The 25,398-nt window shown below is 49.3% G+C and overlaps 1 protein-coding gene across 1 annotated transcript in view; it reads right to left on the bottom strand.

The window, feature by feature from the left end:
• Positions 1-1,316: 1,316 nt before the first annotated feature.
• The window catches only part of PTPN11 (protein tyrosine phosphatase, non-receptor type 11), an 87,657-nt gene continuing 63,575 nt past the window's right edge, over positions 1,317-25,398 (bottom strand). The window contains exons 7-15 of the mRNA XM_006900980.1: positions 23,423-23,519; positions 20,731-20,810; positions 20,438-20,596; positions 13,968-14,099; positions 11,993-12,147; positions 10,534-10,601; positions 9,924-10,075; positions 3,485-3,597; positions 1,317-1,418 (exon numbers count right to left, since the gene is read on the bottom strand). Coding sequence (XP_006901042.1) covers positions 1,349-1,418; positions 3,485-3,597; positions 9,924-10,075; positions 10,534-10,601; positions 11,993-12,147; positions 13,968-14,099; positions 20,438-20,596; positions 20,731-20,810; positions 23,423-23,519 — 1,026 coding nt within the window. The 3' untranslated portion in view covers positions 1,317-1,348. The remainder of the gene's footprint in view (positions 1,419-3,484; positions 3,598-9,923; positions 10,076-10,533; positions 10,602-11,992; positions 12,148-13,967; positions 14,100-20,437; positions 20,597-20,730; positions 20,811-23,422; positions 23,520-25,398) is intronic.

Raw genomic sequence — 25,398 nt, 5'->3', positions numbered from 1 at the left:
TATCCACCATGGAGAAGTGATGGCAAACGCAATTGTTCCCGCTGTTACTTAACTGTCCCACCTCGTTTCTCTTCTTCCAAGTGCCCTGCCATCTCCAGACGGGGATAAATAATAATGATAAGAGTAGTAATAATGACGCTTGCTAAGGACAGAAGAAGGGAAGGAACCAGCGCTTGGTAACCAGGCTTTGAATCATCGTCCCTTACAAAATAGAGAGAAGAAGTCAGCTGCTGCCTCGATTTAAAACAAAATCCTAGAAAATAGAACACTGTCTCCATCATAGAGAGGGTCTTCTTATCTGCAAAAACGAGGGGCTGGGCATCAGGGGCTGCAGACTCAGAAGACTGTGGTCTCTTAACGGGGTCCACATTTTGCTCTTCAAAGAAGGCAGCTCACCACCAAACAACGCAAACTTCCCAAATTCAAACTCATCTTCACATCAACACTCTCTGGCATCGCTTCGTGAGCTCTTTAGGGAGAGGGTGGAAGTCCATTTCCTGGGGAGGAAGGAGATACGTGAGAATGATTTCAGGGGTGGTAAATCTTAACAGCTCAGCAAAGGATTATACTGTTTGGGAGTACACGAGAAACTGTTCAACGTACTGTCTGACCAGGAAAATGAGAATGGCGAGGACAGAGAACAAAACCATGAGTTTTGAACCTATCCTTAAAGCATCCATCACATCACATGGGCCCCTGGCTGATACAGGGGTCGACAAGGAGAAGCTGGGCAAGGGAGAGGAAATTCGAAGAGTGAGAGGATGCGGAGTGGATGCAGTCAGACACCAGGCAGCAGAGCGTCCTGCCTCACGTGGCCAGTCAGAGGCCGGCTGGGCCGAGCCCATGGGTGTCCCACCTCCCCTCCACCAGTGTCACGGCCAGCTGCCTCCCAGCACCCGCAAATTGTCACTTGGCCGCCTTAACCCGCTCAGACAAAAACTGCACGCACGGTGCTATCTGCTCGCTCTCATCAGTCCACAGAGGTAAGTGTGAATTCATCCTATCTTTGATCTTAAGGAATCCAAACATAAATCTGCGTTGGAAAGAGAAGTAGGAGAGGAAATATGTAGTTGTTTTGCAAAACTTAATAAAAGGAGCCCCCTTGGCGTTACGAGGTTAAAGATCTGGATACTAACTGGAAAATCACCATCCAGTCCCCTGCAGGAGAAGCCTGACTGAACTGGGTTTGGGTTGTGTGGGCTTTTTTCCTGAAAAGACTCCCAGTTTATTCACCTATCTTAAAAAAAAAAAAAAGCAGCAGCAGCAGCCATAATCTAACAAGCAGGCATCCGACTGAATATTGAACATTTAAATACCTACTTCGGTGCTGACGTTGCAACAGGCTGTCTCATCTGAAACTCTTCTGCTGCTGCATCAGACCCACGTTCTCATAGACTCTAGCATTATCTTCTCTCATTCTGAAAAGAGACAAGACACGCTTATGGAAAGGCAGGCCAGGCTGCTTAAACGCGTGCGAGATTTGTCAAGTGCATCCTAGAAGGCTCTTTGGGACCAGGCATAATTCAGACTAGTTCCCGCCCCAAGGAGCCAGTGTTCCCAAAAGGGATCGAAGACAGACAATGACTGCCCAGTATAATTATGAAATCTAAAGTCACACCAGAGCCTCGAGTCCCTGTGGTCTTTGGGGTTAGGGGAAGAGCGAGCTCTCCTGCAGGCAGGCTGAGCAACGAAGGCCCCGCGAGTGAGGCAGAAAAGGATGCAGGGAGGGTACAAACAGAAAGCACTGGCACTGATATCCAGAGGCCCTGCTGGGGCTGTGGACAAAGAACTTGGCTGCTAACCAAAAGGTTGGTGCTTTGAAGCCACCAGCTGCTCCTTGGGAGAAAGAGGAGGCTGTCTGCTTCCGTAAAAGGTGTGTGGGCCGGGAAACGAGGGGGAGCCACACTCCATCCCTCAGGGTCACTAAGAGCTGGGAGGCCTCAAGGGCACAGGTTTGGTATTCACTGCCCCGAGTGCGGTTCCGACACTCAGCACCTCTCCAGCAGAGAGCGGAACAGAAGCCAACCCAAACCGCCCACCTCTCCGGATCTGAGCGCTTAACCACTGTGCCACCGCACTCCTCAACATCAAGGCAGGAGATCCAAAAGCGCCGAGATGTCATGGCACAGGGGCAGCCCAGCAGGGGCTGTGAGTGCGTTCAGCTTCAGCTCAGGCAACGGGGAAGAACAGAACCTGAAGCTCAGCTGTGGTTTAGGGCCTGCGGGTGGAGGGCGGGGCGTCAAAGAACCCACATGCCTTTTGGCGGAGCAGGACAAGGATGTCAGCAGCCGTGGAGGCTGTCAAGGGGCACCCTGGTCACTGTGGCCCTGCACCCTCCAGAGGGGACGGCAGGAATGACAAAGCCGAGGGCCTGTTGGGCACAGCCTCTGTGACCACGTGAGAGTCCTGAGAACTCGATGCTGCATCCGCGTGTGGGTGAAAAGTCCCTGGGGAGTGCTAGGAGCCGTGCCTTGCTGGTTTCATGGAGAATGAGCCCCAGAGAGCTCCCAAATGCCAGCTTTCCTGGCCAGCCCACTGGGAAAGACCACAGCAGACAGGGAGAAACCTGCAGGGCCATTATCTCCTTCCAGGGCTAACAGGGAAGCCGTGCGACCTCAAAAGTTTATACCAAATATTGAAGTCCGTGGGGGTTTAAAAACCACACTGGAAGCAAACAGATGTGAGAGATTTAGGGGGAAGTCAAAAAGGAAAGGTTATGCTAGAGAGTAACTCGAGAAAACACAGGCAAAGACTGCCATCAGTTGCTACTCCCATACTCAACTCAATAGATGTCTTCCTAGTACATGTTTTTGCTTAACCCCGGGTCTGGAAGGACCACCTCAGAAATATTCCCTGCCCCTCGGCGCGGAAATGGTCCCTTGTAATATGCTCATCTCTGCTGTTATCTGTACAACCTTCCAGAAAGTCTTTTAGCTCATGGGACATCCATGAACAGGCCCTGATCTGGATGTGGCCCTCAGGCTGTGGTTCCACGTAGCCTTCAGGTGACACTCGGGTAATCGGCAGCTCAGGGCTGTGCTAATTAATACCTTATTTCTTTAACAGTCTTTAACATATCATAAAGGACTGTTAGCTCTGCAGCAACCATTTTCATTCTCCATGAGCAGAAAAATCGACTTCTTCTGGGAGAGTCGCCTGAGGTACCACTTATTTATTGCTGTCGTTAGGTGCCGTCGGGTCCCGTGTGTTGTCGTGGAGAAGTACGCGGAGGGTTTTATGGCTGCGGTCCTCTTGAAGGCAGAGGGTCCCCGGTCCTGTAAGCGCACCTAGTGTGGCAATCACCATTCTGTTTCCGAAAGTTAAAAGTGGCTTTCAGATACTAAACCCAGCACAATCCAGAGAAACGGCTCGTCACTAAAACCCTGACCAGATGACAAGAACGCACACCAGTGAACCGCACGTGCAGCCCAGACTTGTCATCCGAGCCAGTCCACCAAGAACCGCGTCCTCCGTCTCTACTCACTCTGTACAGGACGGCGTCGGGGTGCAAGGCAGCAGGGGACTCTGGTCACCACTACCCTGGTCCGCTAGGGAATACTTGATGTTTGTATACTCATGCCCTTTCCTCTTGCTTTTCTGAAAGGAGAAGAGCACACAGGAAAGCACAGGAGGTTAGCTGGGTTGTTTTTACCAAAGAACCAAGACACAGACAAGATATTTTCACCAAAAACCCCACCAGACAGGTAGGTACCGATATGTTGTTAAATGCCTGGGGACGCGCCTTCTCACCGTAAATACACTATCTGAGGGGAGGTACTGTAGGATCGATCCGTCCAGGTCAGAGAGGACTATGCATTAACAGTTTACTGTCTCTGAGCCAATGAACGTGTTTCTGAGCAAAGAGAGAAGTCGTCACACCTCCTTGGCCCCACTGGCATCTAATCATTTCACAGTCTGTCGGTTAACCGATTTCATGATCTTCAGGTGGGAAAGAGGTGACTGTCAGGTCCACGAGGCAGGAAGAAATGAATTCCTGACAAGTAGCAAAGGTGTGCAGGTCTGAGAGGGGGCAGGCAGCACCCTGGCCAGAAACACCAGTGTGTTCTGTCAAATTCCCTTCCCCCTTGGAAAAGACTCTAGATGGTCTTAAACTTTCTTTTTGGCTCTAATGAGACTCTGAGAAAGATCTGAAAACACAACGAAAACCCCCATGGGAAAAGAATCGCATCACAGATTCACAGCGAGCCCCACTGGGTCAGATGCTTTTCATCTGCCTTCTCTGCTCCTGAATTTCCTGAGACGCAACCAGCCCTGTGAATTGAATCCATCAATATCCCTATTATATAACATCACCTTCATCAGACAGATTGCTCGGGAAAAGGCAACTCTAGGGAAGAATGACCGTATCACGTACTGCCAGCTGCTTGGAGCACCCTCACTCCTGCTGGTGCAAGGGCCCAGGGGTCTTCAGTTAGGTGGTAATACGAATTCCCCCACCACCACCCCGGTTCTGAGTCCTGGTGCACCTCTGCTGGCTCTCCAGGGCTATAAATCTTGCCCATCTTCCCCAGCACGACGGAAGGGGTGGCCCTGCCCCATAAGGTTTCTCTAAGCTGTGACCTCTGGTCACAAATCCCCTAGCCTTGTCCCACACGCTGCCTGCTGCACGGGTTGGAACCACACCATCTTTCAGTTAACATCCTGTTGCACCATCAGGGCTTCTTAATCATAGGTTTACAGTGCTGTGTTTTCTTTTTCAAGCTTTCAAAAAGAAGTATTTAAACACAGACTAAAGTTGAGAACAGAGCGCTGGGCAAACAGCAAGATCATTTGCAGGTCTGTAAATGACCAAAATGGCTCTTTTGGCTACACATACATTTGCCAAATTGTACTGAACAGTATTAAACGTGAGGGCTCTACCCTAAAGTCCTCTGTCTTAAAATGCCCCAGAGAAACAAAACCAGGAGAGAAATGTAAATCCATCAATAAGGCTTCTTTTTCTTCCTCTTACCCAAAACCCCCCCAAAATAAGGGCTAGTTTAAAAAAAAAGTGGGAAATCTCATTCCCCTAAAACAGGAACATTCTCAGAGACACACCTCTGCCATCGCATGGTGAGCCGGGTGGGAGCGAGGCAGCGCTGAGAGCTGACGCATGACAGCTCTGATTTCAGACAGGAAGTCAACCCCCAGAAAGAGAAAGGGCAAAAATCTCTTAAAGAAGGAGTTCTCGGGGTGTGGGTGGGCTCCAGGTCTCAAAACCCACTGTGAAGAAACCATCATCCAGGCCTCCCAGCAGAAAATGAGGGGGTATCATCGAACTGACTTGAGACTCGGACACAGCCACATAATTCCAGAACATTCCACGGGAAAGTAAAATGGGCCAAGAATCCTCTATCCCACTAAGTCATGCTTCAGCTAGAAAACCAAGGATCAGAGATGTCTAAACATGTATAAACTCAGAACACAACAGATTTAAAACAACAACAAAAATCAGAAAATGAAACCTAGCTAGAAAAGCGAAATTAAAAGGGAAAAAAGCCATGGTAAAAGGGTGATTATGAGCACGGATTTGAATATAATCCTAGTGCTAAAGTCCTGCGGGGGTGGTAGCTTACAATGCCATCAATCATGAAAAAAAAACCGGTGACCCAAGAAAATGGGTGAATCCTTTTGTACAAATGATACTAATCATCATATAACAAAAATGGCTAACATTTTCTGAGCGCCTACCTTGTGCCGGGCACTATTTGAATATATTAACTCATTTTAATGCCCTTCACAAACTTTTGAAACTGATAGTATTATTCACTCTTAATTTGGAGAAGTAGAGTACCACTTCTCAGTCATGGTCTTAAAGCACAGATTTTTGGGAGGAAAATGTAGAATGGAATTTCAAATTCTCATGGAATCCAGACTTTCTGGGGCCATGGAGGATGGAGGAACTACTGCCTTGAGGTCATCTTTAAACCATGCACCAAAACTATCCCCTGCAATCAATCTTCTTAAAACCAAACAAGAGTTGAGCTTAACAAGTAAGGAAGGCCTTCCTGGAGTAGTGTGCTCTTCAGAACTATCTAGAAGGTGTCTAACAACTGACAACTCCTGGGAAGGTGAGGCTGGAGCCTGAAGGGGCAGTGGGTTTATGTCACTGAAGGGGAAACAGCTCAGAAAAGGAAATGAGCACCATGTACAACACAAAGGATACAATCAGTGTCACTCAAGTGTACATGCAGAAACTACTGGACTGCTGTGTTATGTGGTACATATTCTCAACAACAAAATTAACTTAAAGAGAAAAGAAAAAGAAAACTCTAGCCTTTAACATTTGCAGAGAAGTGGAGGATGAAGAGAGGGGAAAAAAAGAGAGGAGAAGGAACAAAGATTGTATGTAGCCTGCAAAGTCTACAATATGCTCTTTAGATCTTTCCAGATAAAGTTGTGTCAACCCTGCATTGACAAAACAACTGCTTACCTTCTCAATGCAGTGATTTTAAAACACAGATTCTCTAACCAGGAATAATTAAGACAAATGAGACAGGTATTATTTCAAGGAATCAAAGGAGACCAAGAAAGGTTTCAAATATTTAAGAGCATTTTCGCTTATTTAGGAAGAATGAGGATAAATTTGGTTGCGAACCAGCCAGGCATGTCTGACAACATGGCAGCGGCGGATGTCTCACAGAGGGGAGGTTATTTTGGTTTTTGTTGGTTGACTTGGTGGGCACTGTCTCCAAGAACTAGAAAATCACCTGTAACTGACCTACCCTCTGCTGCATTCAAGGACACAGCGTGGTTCCGCAGCCCACTGTAATGGTTATGATAAAGCAGAGGGGCCTCGCCAGCCAAGGCTGAGGAGGGACCCACCACACAGCTCTGAAAACATCTGCCATTAGCCACCTTCACATGTGAAGCAACCGTGACGGCAACCTTAAACCTGAAGTCACAAGACGCCCAGCGTGGACTGAACAAGGTCACAATAGAGTGTCCTGGATAAAGTGGGAGATAATCGTAGAGGTAAACTCAAAGTGACACAAATGGCCAGGCTTACTGGCCTGGTTGGAGCAGATGGAAACCCTGGGTCTATGGCCCTTCGCCACTCTCTGATCCAGGAATGCCACTCCGCCCATGACTTGGCTCAACTTTCAGTCAAATTACAGATATAGATGGCAGACATTTAAGGCAGACATAAGATCTGAGAGATGCACTGCCAACCGGAAGGGGGGCAGGTTCGAATCCACCAGCTTCTCCAAGGGAGACAAATGGGTAATGAGAGAGGGACGGTGAACAATGACATGAGGGCCTGCTCAGGCTTAGAACAGTCCATCACACACGATCTCAAAGGCAGCAGCTGCCCAGGAACAAAGCGCGTAAGGCAGGAAGGAGGAGGAGGGAAGGACGGGTGAAAGCAGAATCACTGGGGGGCCGTGGGAGGGGTGCTGTTGCAATGTAGGGTGTAATCAGCGTCATAAAACACAGTACATGTTGTTGTTATTGTCATGTATTGTCAAGTTGGAACCGACACACAGCCGACCCTCCGGAGGGTTGTCAGAGGCGGTTAATCACACGGGAGGGGACTGCCCATCCTTCTCCCTCGGAGCAGCTGGTGGATTCGAATCATGTGCCTTCGGGATGGCAACACAGCTTCTTGCCCCTAGGCCACCAGGACTCCCCTAAAGTATGTAGAGATGGTTGAATAAAATATCAAATCACTCCTGCGCAAGAACAATGATTTTGTAAATTATTACCTGACTTGGGAGGGACTGGAGAGCATTATGCTGAGTGAACTCAGTCCCACAAGGACAAATACTGCATAAAAATCATTATTGTAGAATGAGTATAAGGATGTAAGGGGGTGGGAGAGGCCAAAAGCGGAGGGATGTGGATGTGAGAAGAGGGGGAATTACTCATTGGATTGTACATTTAAAAAAAAAATTATTCTGTGATCTCACTGGTACAAGAAGAGACTGTCCCTACTCTGCAGAGCATCTGGTGGATTCGAACCGCACGCCTCTGGGACTGCAGTGCAGCTTCCTGCCACCAGGCCACCGGAGCTCCCTGAGCCACCTCTTTGCTCTCTGCACTCCAGCAAGTGCCTCCTCACTGGCCCCCTGCCGCTGTGCAACCTGGAGCCAACCTATTCTTCCCCCTCAAGACAGGACCAGCCTTCCTAGCCGAGGACCGCAGTGTCACCCCTCCACCCGACAGTCTATGATATGAAATCGCCTCTTAGTTCACATGAACTTTGGGCAGCAAGTTCCTCTACAGGATCCAAAAGCACTACGACCAAATTCAACGTAAGGCAGAAACGGCCTACACATAATGTCAAAATTCATACACCAGACAGTCCGTGATAGCTGAGACTGTGCCGGGATGCGATGGCACAAACAAATACCAGGTGAGTGAAGGAAGGCAGGGCTCCTGGCGCGGGGGGCACCAGGGACGCTCACTTAACGCCCTATATTCTGTAACAACATAAAGGACTGGGAATATGCTCTGCCTTCTGTTGGGATGGGAGAGGAGAGATAGCAATATTTGTTTCTTTAAAAAAAAAAAAAAGAGTTCCTAGAACAGAGTTGGGGTGACAACCAAGCGCACTGCCACTGCCGTGGTGCCAACTCACAGCCACCCTCCACCGGCTTTCCAAGGCGGTAAATCTTCACTGCTCATCTTTCTTCAATGGAGCAGCGGGTGGAATCCAACTGCTGACCTCTCAGTTAGTAGCCTGTTACATTAAGAACTGCACTACATGGTCATGAGAAGGCCTAAGATGCTGGGAGGGGAAGTCCCCAGATTCTCCCAAGAATAAAAATTGGTGGTCAGAAGTGACATAAAGCCAACTTTGCCCTCAGTTTTTCTGGATACAGTATGTGCTTCAAGATATTCCTTGAACAGATACCCCAGCTTGCAGCTACGTTCTCTCTACGTGTATCGAGAGCCCTTCTTTCTCTTGGGGCCACCTCTTGCTTAAATGACTCTGGGTGGTAATTTAGAAGTGAAAGATGAATGTAAATAACCTATGGTAAGAAATGGAGTAAGTCACAGGCCCTGGGTGACGCTTACAAGCACAGAAACTGAGACCAGAAGCACTGGCGTTCAGAACTGGCAGCTTGGGAATGGTCTGACCTGACCTGAGAAGCCCTGGGGGGCAGTTCTACTTTGTCTTGCCGGGTCAGCTGAGTTGGCATCAGTTTCTGGCAGCGAGCCTGGGCCCCTGGGTGATGCGGCCGCACTCCGGCTAGGCTGCAAATCTTTCATTTAGGGGGGCGGGTCCCGCTGGAGCAGGATGGCCTACGAGTCTGAGAAGCGAGATGTCTGGGAGGGGACAGACAGGAGAGAGCTTCAACACGGGTGTTTACGCACGGCTCCATCTGCAGCACGGGGAAGGAGCAAGCCTCACTCCCCCAAAGAGCAGCCCCCCCTCATTTCCCTCATCTCAACGAGTCTCTAATTAATGCAGCTTTGTGTCTGGTCTGAATAGCTTCAAATGGGAAGGCTCCAATTCCACAGCGCTCATTGTTCAGGCCTTATTAAAACTGAAATCTGGCTGTTTCCAACTCCCCCAAAGTGGCGGGTCTAACCACTATTAGAGTGAGGCGTTCGTGTTCTGAGGTGGAACTGGGGGAAACACGGGCCGGATCAGAGCTGGCGGAGGCCGGGGAGCCGGAGGCTCTGCGGTTAGAGCTGCTGTGGAGCCGGGGGAAACCACACCCTGAATGCATGGTGGTTCTCCAGGCCGTCCAGCCGGGTGCCTGTCCCTCCCGGAGCGCTTGTGACCTGAAAGGCAGAGCTGTGCAGGCGAGAACAATCACAGTTTCCCGAGAGGCCGCTCCTGGCTGGGACCTAGCTGCCCACCCCCAAGTAAAGACAGTCGTCTGTCAGCCAGGGCCTTGGTGCCAGGTGAGGAAGGGTGACCGGGCTCCAGATGCAGCCTTAGCACAAAGCCAGGTGTCCCCCACTCATACCTGCTCTTCCTCGATCCTCCGCTGTAGTGTTTCGATATAATGCTGGACAGCCATGTAGATGAACCGGTACTGTGCTTCTGTCTGGACCATCCCTGACCTCTGGGACCGCACCATCTGGATGGTTTTGGGGACATCAATGTCGCAGTCGACACCTACAGGTGAAGGGGTTTAAGACACACCGTTAAGCTGACTTAGAGATGAGATGGATTTAATCACTACTGTTCTAGCAGGGGCTAAGGGCTACAGCACTAGACTTCTAACAACACAATGAAGGTCAGAGGTCAGGATTTCCCCAGACCCTCCAGCAGCATCCCCTCCCACTCTCTTGCAGGCCCAGCGAGGATTGAGGATCGGGGCTGAGTAGAGGCTGTCACGGTGTAAGTAAACAAAGACCAGAGCAGTGAGTCCCCGGCTCCCAGCAGCTGCCTGGTGCCAACACCTCAAATAACATGACTTCTGTCCTCTGCCAAGCACAATGAACGCTCAAGTCTTCAGCCTAGATTCTTGTCAGAATTTCTTACCAGTCAAATTCTTTTCCCCAGGTTTTGCTAGCACTTTCCTCCCAGAAATTTAAAGCAGGAATGTGGCCTCTTGCCTCCAGAGGACCTACCTTTTTCTCTGATGATGTCAATGAGGATATCGATCACGATGAACGTCCCTGTCCGGCCAATCCCAGCGCTGTGGGCACAAGGACAAGCAGCAGTGACAACCAGGCTGGTTTTGGAGGTTTCCGCCTCAAAACCCAGCTGTTGACAGCAATAGCAACAATGTCTGCTCTAGGGAGTGTTTACAAGATTGCATATTGATATTTGCAAACATACTAGCAAAGAACCGAATGCTCTGGAATCAGCCAGACCTGCCGACAGAGCCCAGCCTCTCCAGTACCACATGCTGGACATCTCTGACCCTCAGTTTCCTCATCTGTGAAATGGGAGTGGCGGCTTCCACCTGACAGGACTGTTGTGAGACTGGGACAGGAACCATGGTGAGAAGCACTGAGCACAGAACAAGGGTCCACCAGCTCCCGAGGCCAACGAGTTGACTGTGATGCATGGTGACCCTACAGGACAGGACAGAACTAGCCTGCAGGCTTTCAGTGACTCAGTTTTGACAGAAGCAAATCGCCATGTCTTTCTCTTGCAGGGCAGCTGGTAGTTCCAAGCCACCAACCTTGGTTAGGAGCCAGGTGCTCCAGCCACTGCGCCACCAGGGCTCCTTAAGCACACGATAGTGTTGCAAGTGTATAGACACAAGGAGTTACTAATTTTTTTTTCTCAGTAGTCACCAGGCCTTTCTGCCCAGGCACCTCCAATCGTTCACTCAGAAGCAGGCACATTAACTCTCTGTACTACCCAAGGCCTCCTCGGTAGATGGTGATTTAAGAAAAAGAACCGAAGGGAGCTCTGGTCACCTAGTGGCAAGAAACTGCACTGCAAAGCCAGAGGTACATAGTTCAAATTCACCAGATGCTCTGCCGGAGAAGGAAGGGCAATCTCCTCCTGTACCAGTCAGATCTGACGGTACACACAAAAAAAATATTAAAATTTTAAAAAAGGAAAGAAAAAGAACCGACCAAATCAAGTTCCACACATCTCTACCTGCCCAACAGGCGAATGAAGATCTAAGAAACCAAGCTCTGTTCTGCAACCGTGACACCCAAACAAACGTAGGCACCAGCAGCCCATGGTCACAGCTCCCCGCAAAAGTCCTAGGGGGCAAACCATCTGGGGCTCCTGGAGTAAACTAGTGGTGGTGGTGGGAAGCCTCTAATGTCCATAGTTGAAAATAATAAAATCGTAATCAAAAGGATAAACAGGTTGTGATATTAAAGAAGAAACCAAAAGTTTGTAAATGAATGGACCCTGGAGTGTGCCAAGTGTATGTGTCTGTGATTAAGGGCTGCGTCTCCCCAGGCCTGCAGCCTTGTATGACCCACGAGAACCAGGCTTTGGAGTCACAGTGTCCCTCTCTGCAGTGCGGCTTTAAATCCCACAGCTCGGGCGCTGGGGCCGGGGTGTAAGAGGCGGCCTTGTGCCCTGGGACGGGGCAGGCTGCATCCAGCGCGGCACCTGCAGTGGACCACCACGGGCCCGGCCTCCACGATGTTCTCCTGCTTGTGGTGCACCTCCTCCAGGAAGTCCAGCACGCCGCCGGGGTCGCTGGGCACGCCGTGGTCTGGCCAGGTCCGAAAGTGGTACTGCCAGACCGTTCTCTCCGTATTCCCCTGGAGTAGAGCCAAGAAAAACCAGCACCGAATTAAATAAATCAAGGCGTTGAGGAGCTGCCCGGCCACGATCACCCAGCTCCTATGTGAGCCGAGAGCCGGCAGGTGCAGGCTCGCCCGCGACGGATGCCTTTCCTCCTGAGGCATCCGCTGCGTTCCCTCGCAGGGCTGGCTAAGCTGCGCTGGGGCCATCTCTCTGCCTCTGTCACAACACCCGGGACGCCTGTTAAAACAGCGTGTGCTTCAGGAAACCAGGACCCAGAGTCACCTACAGTGGGTAATGTCCCTTTTGACTCACACCAGCTGAGAACAAGGATATTCTCTCAAGATGCTTGTTCATCTGTATCTTCCTACACGCAACACACACACACACACACACACACACACACACGCGCGCGCGCGTTCCTATACCTCAAACTTCTTAGTATAAAGGAGATAAGGAGAGGAGCTCTAGTGGCCTAGTGACAAGAAGCTGCACTGCAATCCCAAAGGCGTGTGGTTTGAATGCACCAGATGCCCCGCTGGGGAAGGAGGGGCAATCTCCTCCTGTGCCAGTCAATCCAATTCGATGGTACACAACAACAACAACAAAAGGAGACAAGGAGAGACTTTGCCATCACATGCCTCCATTTTTGGCCCAGATCCCAGCACTCCCACCCACTCTGGCCCTCAGACATTTATAAGCCTCAACTTCCCCATCTGCAAAATGGGAATACAACTCTCTTTTGCGAGGCACCAGCATGAGCATTAAAGGAGGCCACCTGAAACACGCAGCCAGTGCTCAGCCCATCGTAAGCACACCGTAGCCACGCGGGGACAGTGAGCGTTACCAAAGGGCACGCGATGGCAGCAAGATGACAGGGGCCCAGCATGTCGTGGCGCTGGTCTGCCCAGAGCCCAGGAAACAGCGGCAGCGCCGCTCACAGCTGCGTCTTCCGAGACAGACGTGCCTCTTCTCACTGCGCTTCATTTTCCAGCACCGAGCGGAGGTGCACTCCCACCAGCTGGACACTGTGACCGCCCTACGTGCAGCAAGGCTACCGGTGCTGTATTCCCCACGTGGTCACTCCACTGTCTCTGTGTCACCTTGTGGACACCCTCCCAATATCTCCAACTTTTCACATGTTTCAACTTTAACACATGTTTCAGAGCCTCCGGTGCTTGTGTCAGCGTGGTTTTTAGAAGCCCCGGGAGAGCGCAGCAAATCTGAATCGTGACCCTCATTTGACTGCAGTGGTCTGGACCCAAACCTTCAACCTCTGAGGTCCACCTGGAGAGCGGGAGACAGCGTGAGCTCAGTGGCGTTTTGAAGGGAGTCACTGCACCAACGTCCACTGCAGAGCCCTTAGGTGGCAAGGTGCAGGTGCAAAGAGCCTGGGCCACAGTGGAGATCTCTGCTTGGACACATGCACATGGACCTGCTCATGCCGGGAAACAACTTCTTGTATGTTCTCGTGTGAACAAATGGCCCGGGGGCCACTCGGCCACCAGACAGGACAGTTGGGAAGAAGGGATGTGGCTGCGCTCCTCCCTGTACGAGGTCACTGAGGTCCCTGGCTAAGTCTGTCCCACGCGGCCACGAGAAATGAGACCCAGGACAAGAGCTGGAACAAACGTAAAGAATGGTACAGAAGCAGGTAATGTGCCATCTGGGGGCATCCTCGGTCCCGTGTCGGCCCCTGCATCCAGGCCAACAATCACAAACTCAGCACCACACCGTGAATGAACGAACACACGGCCGCATGCAGACATGACGCTGGCGTGACCCTCGCTGACAACAAATGGTTAACCAGGTCTCTAAAATATGACAATATACTTACTTGTCCAACCTTCGAGAGTTTCAGTTCTCTTAGTGTGTAGTCGTGGGCGGCGCTTTCTTTGACGTTCCTCACACGCATGACCCCGTACTCCTTGAGCGCGTACTCATCAGGCCAGTACTTGACACACTTACTCTGCAAGGGTCAGACAAGAGGCGGTTATTGTCTGGGGTGGGGACTCAAGAGACAAAAGCCTAAACCACGGAAAACACAATGAGCCTCAGAAACGCGATGCTCAGGGCAAGAGCACTGGGAAAAGCACTGGTTCATAGAGGGGAATCCAGTCAGGGTTGTGTGGAAAACCGATCTGCACAGCCAACTTCCACCCAACTCACAATAAGAAGTTTTGAAAAGAAGTCAGATATGAAACGGCCAAATGTCATACGTTTACGTGAAAAGCTGACTACAGAAAAGAGATTGGTCATCACCGTGGGGTCAGGGAGGGGAGAAACTGCTTAATGGGTGCAGAGGTGGAGGTGAGGGTGTCCTGTGAAGAAGGAAACGTTCCGGAACTAGACAGAGGTCATGGCTGCACGACATCATGAATGTACTAAGTGCCACTGAACTGTTCGCTGTAAAATGATCAAGAGTATGTTACGTGAATGTCAGCTTGATAAATGTGCCCAGAATAAAGAAGAGGGAAGGAAAAAAAGCAAAGATGGAAAGCAACAACTAGTTCAGAGGACTGATGGACCAGGAGAATCACAAATTACTTGACTCTGAGATCAGAACAACTAGATGGTGCCCAGCTATCACTGATAACCATCCTGAAAGTGACCCCAGTAGAACTGGATAGAGTGGGGTAAAACAAAACTCAAAGCCAGTAAGTCAAGGCTTGTCAGGCCTACAGGAACTGAGAGAACCCCAAATCTGTGGCCCTGAGTCACCTCTGAACCTGGGACAAAAGTCATTCTCCAACCTGCAAATCAACTTTCAGCCAAAAATTGGTGGACCCCAAAAAGGGAAAAAAAAAACCCAGCATGATCAGGAAAGCACGGATTCCTCAGAATTACTGACCACATACAGTCAAAGGAGCACCATTTGCCCAAAAGGAAACTTCAGGAGGCAGAAAGGAAGCAGCAGGACAGAACTAATGGACACGACAATGACAGGAAGTAGCAGAAATGTGGTCACACTGTGAGTATTGTAATTAATGTGATAAGGCAGTGTTGTGAGTGGTTTCATGGAAAACCAGTCTGCTTTCACACAAAACCAAACTTCCACTCAAATCACAATTTAAAAAAACTAAGACAATGCACACCCATGTTTATCGAGGCTTTGTTCACAATAGCAAGGAGTTGGAAACAACCTAAGTGCCCATCAACAAACGAATGGCTAGAGAAGCTGTGGTATATTCGCACAATGGAATACTATGCTGCATTAAAAAACAAGGAACTCATGCAATATTATTCAAAATGGTTGACTCTGGAGAACATTATGCTGAGTGAAATATCCCAGTCACAAAAGGACAAATATTACATGATGCCACTGTTGGGGAGAGACTGAGTAAGATGGGTTCAATAATGTATACTGCACTGAAACAGAGGAGGGAGAGAACTGTTTAAAAGAGATATATAACTAGGTATTTCTGTCATCACAGGAGACTAGAGCGAGAGCTACATGGTGGAGGGGACCTGGGGGAGGGTTTGTAAAACAATGAAAGAATCTTTTCTTTTACTTTTCCATAAAAAAAAAAAAACTAAGACAAACTCAGACTCATAGTGATGCTACAGAACAGAGCAGACCTGCCCTGCAGGATTCGTCAGGCTCTGAATCCACGTCGCATCTTTCTCCAGCGAGGGGCTCAGGGGCTCAGACTGCCAGCCTTTTTGGTTTAGGGCTTAACACTAATCCACCTGGTCAGTAGGGCTCATTAAAACAAAGCAAGAAGAGTTCAAGTCAGACAAGCAGCTTTGGGAAGAAGCCGATGACAGGTGGGAGGTACGAAGCCACTCCTGCTGTGTGGCCCAACCCAAGTCACATTCCAAAGGAGTTGGTTCCCCTTTATTCTTTCAGGGAGCTCAGGTGGCATGGTGGTAAGAAGCTGCGCTGCAATCCCGAAGGCACATGGTTCAAATCCACCAGCTGCTCTGTGGAGAAGGATGGGCAGTCTCCTCTCATGCACTTTACTACCTGTGAAAACCCACTGTGGGAAAAGGGTCAGCTACGGGTCGCTTCTGACTTGACAGTAAACAATAACAAAGAAGTCAAGATTCCCGAGGTAAGAAGCAGTGTGTGGGTGCTATCTGGCAACCACCAGGTCCTGAATTCTAGAGCTCTGTCCTCGCTTTGTACGGAAGTCAAGCAAGTGTTCTGTAGGTGTGGGGGCGAGGCGCCCTGCGAAGCAGGCTGTCTGGTCCTTGCTGCGCCGGCGTGGGAGGCGCCTGTGCCTCAGTGACTCAAGTGTGAATGCCTCTCACGGAAAGGCAGCCCGGGGGGCTCTGGACCAGCTGTTTCTTCTATATCCAGATGCATCGGATACCAAGTGCACACGTCACCTGCCCCTGACTGTGCCTGGAAACACCACGTCTGTGGGAGCGGCTGGCTCCACGAGCAGGCGGATGGAGAAATACAGCACCGAGGAGATCACCCGTGCTGCCAACGAGGCAGGCATGACACTAAATGAGAGATGGACTGGTATGCATTTGGCAACGGGTCCTGGGCAGAGAGTGTTTCCCTCATCCCCAGGCCTGGGGAGCAGACACCCACAAACACTCTCGTCACAAGAAGCGCTTACCTCCTGTGTAGGCTCTGGAAGACAGAGGAATTGGTTATGAAATGAGATCGGAGAGAGCAGCGACAGCACCCCCGTTCAGTGCTTAACTGAAAGAAGGAAACGGGAAGGCCAGCTCAGCGGGCAGGCTCGTGGTGACACGTTTTTGCTTTCTGTGGGCTCGCATTTGTTGTTGTTATTGTTGTGAATTCAGCCATCGCCCGGCACACCGTAGCTCCAAATACTTTCCTGATGGGTTTGACAGGATTGTTATTTCTCCCAAATCAACACATCTAATATCCACTGAACCAAACATTCTTAATGGCTAATCGATTCTGAGGGCTCCTGCTGGTCAGTGCGGAGAGAGGACAAAAGGTCAAACCACGACTCTGGAAAGAACGTTCCAGCTGGCTTCGAGCGGGCGCGGACTGCCTAGAGGCCACTCCAAGTTTTCCAAACAAATTCTAAAATGTAGCGGCGGACACATAAGCCAAAGGGCTCTGGTGGCACAGGCCGTAGTGAGCAAAGACGTTAACCAAAGGGTGCGTGTGCCTCTCTGCCAGTTCGAATCCAGCAGGGGCTGTTGAGCAGGAAGTGGGGAAATCACCTGCCGGGCCATTTAAACCCTCGGAAACCCAAAGAACGGTCAACTCTGAGGCAATTCCAACTCAATGATGCTAAGACAGAGAAAACACTTAAACGTCACTTAATCTACGGAAGGGAATCCACAGGCCTCCTCTTCTGTGCACTGTCGGAAAAAGCCCATCGTACCATCAACCCCAAAAGCAAAAGGGAAGCCTAGAAACAGGCAGAAACAGAATGGGGCAAGGTGGTCTGTTCTAGATGCTTCTGGCAGCTTCTCTGAAAGGAACCAGTATTAATTTCTCTGAGATGACAGGAGAACTCGCTGATCGGCATTTCAGAGGTGAGATGACACGAGACACCCCACCACTAGGCACCCAGCTCTCTCAGAATCAGCAGGCCCTTACCAAGAGCCAGGCATCGACCAGGACAGAAGTTTCTGTTTTCCCTTCCAGGCTAAGAGAAGGGAACACCCACTTCCAGCAGAAACGAGCGAGGCACGCACCTTAACTTCCCCACTAGCTCGGAATCACCTAATGATCCTACAGACAGCGGCTGCAGGAACGTTTCATTCCACATCTAGATCTGGCCTCAAAAGAGAAAAAAAAATATTGAAACATATGGGGTGGTAGTTGCATAACACGCTACCAGGAATTAATGTCACTGACTTGCACACGTGAAAAAGGCTGAAAGGTTTTGTTATATTTTTACCAACAGAGAAAAGAAGGTTCTAAAGTTGTACCAGCCGGCAGTCTAAAAATCACATTGCTCTTCACAAATAATGTGAAAATGCCATGAAAATCAAACCCACTGCTGCCACGTCAGCTCTGATTGACCGTGACCCGAGAGGACAGGGCAGCCCCCAGGAATTCCAAGGCAGGAATTCTTTACAGAGGCCACCTGCCACATCCTTCTACAGAGCAGCTGCCGAGTTTGAACCCCTGCCCTTTCAGTTAGCAGCCAACAGCTTTAACACATGTGCTAAACGTCAAAACCTGCCCGGGCCCGGCCTTAACGTAAAGGGATGATGCAGGCATTCCGCGGGATCCCTGCAGACACCAATGAAGGCTGTGTCACAAGAAGAACATCGTTCTGGTGGCCTAGTGGCAAGGATCTGCAACTACAATCCCAGAGGCGCACGGTTCGAATCCACCAGATGCTCTGCCGGGGAAGGAGGGACAATTTCCTCCTGTACCAGTCAGATCTGATTTGACAGTACACACACACACACACAAAATAATAGAAATTTTAAAAAATTTAAGAAAAGAAGAACATCGTTTAGGAAAGAACTGAAACATACAGGGCTTCCAAGCTGGAAAAAGTCCACACGGACAGGCTCCTCTGGAGAAAAGAGATTTGGGAGAGGAATGCACTTTCAGTGGCATTGGGCTGCTTTTCTGTGGGTGTGGCAGTGAAGAGTGAGGGGAGCGGAACTTGGGAATGCCGCGTAGTTGCCCAGAAGAATGGCACAGACCCTGCAGTAAAGGAATATGTGCTAACAGAGAGAGTTAGGACATGTACTGGCTGAGGGGTGTGGAGTGAAGAACAAGATGCAAAATTGACTCTAAAGAGAAGAGCTATCTCTCTCTCCATCATCTGTGTACGGCACATATCACATACACGTAATTACACGTACATACAGGGCCTTGTGGCTGTTGTACGCCATCAAGTTGATTCCTCCTCCTAGGATCCCATGTGATGGTGCTTCCTAGGGAACTGTTTCTACAGGAGGCGGCTCTGCTGGAGAAGCAGTTAAGTGCTAGACTGCCCAACCACAGGTTGGTGGTTCAAATTTCCCATTCTCTTCGTCTGAGATAGATGTGGCAGATTACAGCCTTGGAAACTGTAAGGGGCAGTTCTCCAGTTCTCCTCTGCTGTCCCGTAGGGTCGCTATAAGTTAGAAATAATCATTGCCAATGAGGTTTGCTTTTCTGGTTTTCACTCTTTATGAAGCAGACTGCCAGGCCTTCTCTCCTACAGAGCCGCTGACGGCCTTGAACCATCAACCTTTCAATCTGCAGTCAAAGATGTAACCATTTGCCAGCAGGGCTCCTTACCCAATGCATATTGGTATCCAAATGCTGAGAAAACAGGGTGGGGGAAGAAACACCCATCAAACTGGTAATTTTAAAAAAGGTACTTCACGTAATGTTTAGAGACTTAGTTGTTTTAAATGCTTAAAGGTTATTCTATCTGTATAACCAATTAAATCACTCTTCTTGAAATAACAGCACAGTGACCACCTTCGGTGCTAGGGGGTGCCTCTGTATACCCCCTTTTCAGCTTCTGCTGGGGCATACAGTGAAGCAACAGAGAACGGTTTTAACGTTCCCACCATAAACAACTGACGACATGTGGGAGAATGGTGTCCAGGCACTGGACGGCGTGCAGCTCAGAACAGGGAGCTCTCGGGGAGGGTAAACCAGTGGGGTGAGCCCTAGGCTGGGCCTAACTCAGCATCTAGAGAGAATTTCCAGACTTATGTACACAAAGGGGGACCCCAAAAGCCTCATGACCCCCTAAGTTGCAGAGACCAAGCTGAGGAAGGATGCAGGGAAGTCATGGCAGGACAGAGAACCAGAGGAGGGAGAGAGAGAAGAGAGAGAGGCCTGATCAAATGCACACACGGAAAGGAATGACTGACTTAACACTGGGAAAATGGGCAAAAAAAGAGCCAATGCCCAAGGAATCGCTCATGTGCCCTGCAGACAGAGTTGAGAAAACTTGTAATACACAGGCACTGGATGAAGTTCTCAAAACCACTCACTGTATAGTTAAGTCAGAATGAACCCATAGCTGGCCTTCCAGTGGGTTCTAAAGAGGCGGTAAAATAGAGATTAGACAGCCCATCTTACTACCAAGAAGCAGCTGGTGGATTTGAACCACTGAAATGGCACTGCCTTTGAGTCAACAGCATGACTCCCTACGGACTACACCCCTAGACCAAAAAGGCTGCTATGGTCTCATCCAGCAAAACTGCAGTTCAAGCCTTGAGTCTCTGGGAGGAAGCAGGAAGCTTTGGTTACAATGTGGACACGTAATGAATGTCCTAAGACAAAGTGTGTGTAAGAATGGTTCAATGGAGAAACAATTCGCTGTATAAACTTTCTACTCTGAGCACAACAAACACAAATAAAACCCGTGGCTGGAGAAGCAGCGCTGGGTGCGCCCGCCATACCTTGCCCCGCTCCACCTCCTTGGTGGTCATGACAATCACACGGGAGTTCTCCTGGAAGACCATGCGCCAGAAGTCGTTGACCGTGTTCTGCAGGCAGCCCTGGGTGGCGATGTAACTCTTCTTGGGTTTTGCAGTGTTGCACTTGGTTTCAAATTCAGGCTAGAAGTGGGGGAGAAAAATTCCTTCAAACATGTGGAAATCACTTTTAGGACAGAAGGGTGGATTGAAGGTACACATAAGAAATGTGGGCTCACCATATCCACAGCCAGAAAAGACTGCAATGGAAAACTTACCATTATAATATTGGCATTGATGTAATCTGAAACGGGCTCATTGGGGTCACCGTCGTGGAGCACAACCCTGGTGTGGTCAACTGGAAGAGAGAGAGATGACAGGTCAACACACTGCTTCTAGGAAAAGCAGTTCAAACCACTCGATCCTGTGTCTCTCTGAGATTCTGTTTACTGAGAGCTAAAATCACATTAACGAAAGAGAAATAAAATAAAAACTCCAAATGGTCACACACTTCATTTTAAAGTGATAGGTCTTAACACTTTAAAGTGGAAAATGCTGAATACGGTTGTAGTTTCATCAATGGCATTGCACCACTGTGACCTCCTGGTTTTGATTACGCAGGAGATTATGCGTGACAGAAGCGGGATGAAGAATCTAAGGGCATTCTCTGTTTTTGCAACTTCTTGGGCATCACAACTCCTTTCTGACAAGATGTTAGAATGGAGAAGAAGAAGAGAACACAGATGACATGACGTCACATCCGAGGGTGGGCTTTAAAATCATCTGGAATGGAAGAGAGGAGGTGGATAAGAGTATAGACGAGTGAATAAATTTCTTTTAGTGTTTTTTCTTTTTGTAATTGTTGAAACCGAGTCACAGGCACCTGGGGTTTCTTTCAACTTACTCTGCCTGCTTTTAACTGGGTTGGGAAACGTCTAGAATGAAAAAGTCATCGTGTTTTCTCAGCAGCATGAAATGCAGAATCTGCAGCGGTTTCAAAGACATGCCTGCCAACACTTTCATCTTTCTCACTCAGTGGCTCACTGCTCACAGCGGGATGTGGCACGAGTCATGTCTAAGATCAGGAAACGAGACTGCAGCTTCAACCTCGGGCGCATACACTTGCCTGCTCTCTCTCAGATCTCTTGTTTAGAAGGAGGCTGAATGCTGGGATGTGAGGCAGCTGATTCACTGAGAAACACAGTACCTGCCAACAGCTGCACAGGTGAGCCTGAGTTCCCTCCTACCCTGGGGGACCCTCCAGAGAACCGTCACGCCAGCGAATTCCACTGCAGCCTCATAAAAGACCCTGAGCCAGAAGCAACCCCTGACCCTGGAGGACATTATGCTGAGTGAAGTAACTCAGTCACAAAAGGACAAATACTGCATGGTGCCACTGCTGCAAAACAGGACTTACCTCGGGGTAGGGGGAGACTGAGAAGGATGGGTTTAGTAATATATACTGCATTGAAACAGATGAGGGAGAAAACTATTTAAAAGGGATATGTGATTAGGTATTTTTGTCATGACAGGAGTCCAGAACAAAGGCTGCATAATGGAATGGGCCTGGGGGAGGGTTTGTAAAACAATGGAAGACTTTTTCTTTTACTTTTCCAAGAGGGGAGTATACTAGGGGGGAGGGTTGGGAGGGGAGAGAAGTGCAACAATGAATGAATGGAAACCCAAAGGCTCTGTAAATTTTCATTGAAATTAATAATAAAATTTAAAAAATAATAAAATAAAAAAAGAAGCACCCCCTAAGCCCCTTCCTCAAATCCCAGACCCTAAAAGCTGTGAGATACTAAATGTTTGTACTGTCAGCTGCTAAATTTCCAGGTAATTTATTCCACAGCAGCTGACTGCTCATACACAATCTGCAGAGCCAAGCAACCAGAAGACCAGACTGTGAGCGTACTGGCTGACCAAATTCTGCACACAAGTACACTGTGGGTGTAAAGATGGGAATAAAGAAGGGAACGCTCCACCCCGCCACCACAGCTAATGATGAGACAGGTGATATGGCTGTCTACCTGCACAGGATGCCGCTCTTTTACCTTGGCTTCCCCATCTTTAAAGAAATGAGATGTTCATTAGTGGAAACAGGGGTCTGCAATCTTTCAGGGGGCGGGGGAAGCAGTGTTCCACAAGACACCACCTGCTACTGTTCCCTTCGTCTTTTCACACTCCCTCCGTCTTCCTAGGGAGGATCAGGACAGCCCCTGTGCAGAACGGAAAACTGGGAGGCTTCCCAAAGATCAGCAGGACCACCCTGCGGCTCAGACGGCTTCTCCCCAAGAGGCCTGTTTGTCTTCTCAGAATTATTAACGTGTCCACATTCTCCCGGTCTCCTTCCAGGCTTTACACATAGACGCACAGGAGTGATGTGCATATAACACCATGGATACACCCATACAGATTTAGAAGGGGAGGAGCCCTGGTGGTACAGTGGTTAACACTTGACTGCTAAGCAAAAGGCCAGTGGTTCGGACTCAGTAGCTGATCCATGGGAGGAAAAAAAACCCTAGTGGTCTCCTTGCCTAAATAGTCCAGCCCCAGAAAGTCTCAGAAGTAACTGTACTCTGTCGTCCAAGGTCACTATGGCATGGAATTAATGTGACGGCAATGGATTTGCTGTTTTTCCTTCTTTCAAGCCCTGTCTCTCTCTCTCCGTCCCTCTCACACCCTGTCTCTCTCTCTCCCTCCCTCTCACACCCCCACATAGACTCCCCCCTGAAGTGGGCTTACACATGCTCACTCTCATCCAATGATCCTTTAGAATATGATGCGCTTCCAGTCTGATCACACAACCCCACGCGCCTGTCAACAGTGCAACACAGTCCATGTGTGTCCACGTACACACTGTACACGCTCAGCCGTGCACCTGCCAGGAGGGACGCAGGGCCGCCCCACAAAGAGCAGCTATGGGGCCTCGGGGGATGAAAAACCGCTGCGCAGAGTACCGATACTTACAAGGCAGGATGTTTTTATATCGATTTTTGTTCTTATTTTCTTGCCGCTGCCCCTCTTTCCGGCTGTAGAGGAGTTTGCACTCCTGCTGCTGAAGCGTCTGGGGAAAGACGAAAAACAAGCTTTACCACTTGTCAAAGGCTTGAAAAAAGAACTCTTGAGCTTGCCATTTCTGCTGCAAGAGTCCGTCCCGAGAAATGTGCCGAGTTGCTGGCAACAGTCACAAGGATGTTCACCTTAACAATGGTGGACGTTGCAAACACAAGAGAGACGGCATACATGCCCACGAGGAAAACACTCCTTCTCTTCCCTCTCGGAAAAGGCTCCTTCACGGACACTGTGGGCACGCACTCACGCTTCAGAACAAGCAATCATATAAGATCAAAAGGTATTTGTCCACCGGGAAAGCCCAGCAGACAAGAAGGAACAAGATAGAAGGATGGAGAGTGGAAGTAAGAATCAGAGAACAAGTAGGAAAAAGGGCGCTCAATGTGGGGCCTAAAGCCACAAAAAAAACCGTGAAAGGTTGATGGGAACACCAATATTCTCCACAAATGTTTATCCAGAGTACAATTTAAAAAAAAAAAAAGATGACGTTTTGAAATCTATATTTCAAGGGAAGGAGAACTTTTGTTCATTCCATGGACTAGCAACCGTCCTCCCTGGGAGGACATAATAGCTTGCAAAGGTAATCGGAACAGGTAGTAAGGGGGGAAAAGAAGAGGAGATGTCAAGCCTGCAAAAACAACGTAAGGCGTAAGGCCTATGCTGGTGCGGATCTGCACAGGTGAGCCTGGCACAGGGGTGCACGTACACATCAAAGAAATGACGATCTCTTTTCTTCTTCTTCTGGGCAGTGGGATTATGAAGGAGGTCTTTTCTGTCCTCTATTACATATTTTCCTAAATTTTCTACAAGGAATATTTGTATTTCTAAAAGCTGTATATATTTATGTATATATGTATTTACATACACAGATATATAAACATGTTGTTGTTGTTGTTAGGTGCCGTCGAGTCGTAGATGACTCATAGCGACCCTATGAACAAAAGGCCTGAGCACTGTTCGCACATAGGAGTTTCCGGAGGCAAGCCATTTCGGAAGTGGATGCCGCTCCTGCTTCCAGGCTTGTTTTAGTCAGGAAGCTCCAGCCAACACTGTCCACCATGGGTATAAACACACAATATACAAAATTACATATTCCTTCTAAAAAGAAATAGTTATAAGGAAAAATCATTGTTAAAAATGAAAGTCAGTGCATATTGGTATATTGTTGTTCGTGTGTTCCATAGAGTCAAAACTGACCCATAGCTGCCCCTCTGGTGGGTTTTCAGAGGCAGTTAATTGCACTGGAAGAGACTGTCTGTTCTTCCACAGAGCAGCTGGTGGACTTGAACCATGTGCCTTCAGGATTGCAGCACAGCTTCTTGCCACTAGGCCCCCAGAGCTCCCCATACTGGTATAGACTGCAAATAAGCGATGTATGTGATCCACGGTTTTGAAAAATTTCCAATCTGCTTCCTTTTCCCATTGGTCAATTCAGAGCATGGCAGTTTGGACAATGGAGGGCAGCAGAGGAATTGTGGGTGGGATGCAGACAAGTATTCCCCCTCCAGGAAGACCTACTAGTCAGATTCGGTGCATCTGTTGAGAGCAGAAGCCAGAGAGCACACGAAGAGAAGACCGGGGTGCCTCGGGAAGGTGTCTCGACAGCGAAAGAAGGTGGCAGCAAGGTCTCGGGACAGAGAGGGACATGCTGGGACAGCCACAGGCAGAGTGCCAAAGGAAGAAGGGACTTGGGGAAGTCGGGAGAGAGGCCAACTGCAGGGTCAGACAGGAAGGTGGACAGGCCAGGCTGCAGCACAGACGCAGGGAGGTTTTACTTTCAAAATGACAAAAAGTGCCTCTCCAGGGCTCAGCTGTCCCAACGAGCCTGATTTTTAACTTGGAACTTTAGTTGCTGCTGTCAGGCGCTGTCG

Source organism: Elephantulus edwardii, unplaced genomic scaffold (genome assembly GCF_000299155.1).
Source record: "Elephantulus edwardii isolate Elephantulus edwardi_28Jun2011 unplaced genomic scaffold, EleEdw1.0 scaffold00304, whole genome shotgun sequence".
NCBI classification, from domain to species: domain Eukaryota; kingdom Metazoa; phylum Chordata; class Mammalia; order Macroscelidea; family Macroscelididae; genus Elephantulus; species Elephantulus edwardii.
Note: the sequence above shows the minus strand (reverse complement) of the source record. Positions and strands in the feature narration are given on the sequence as shown.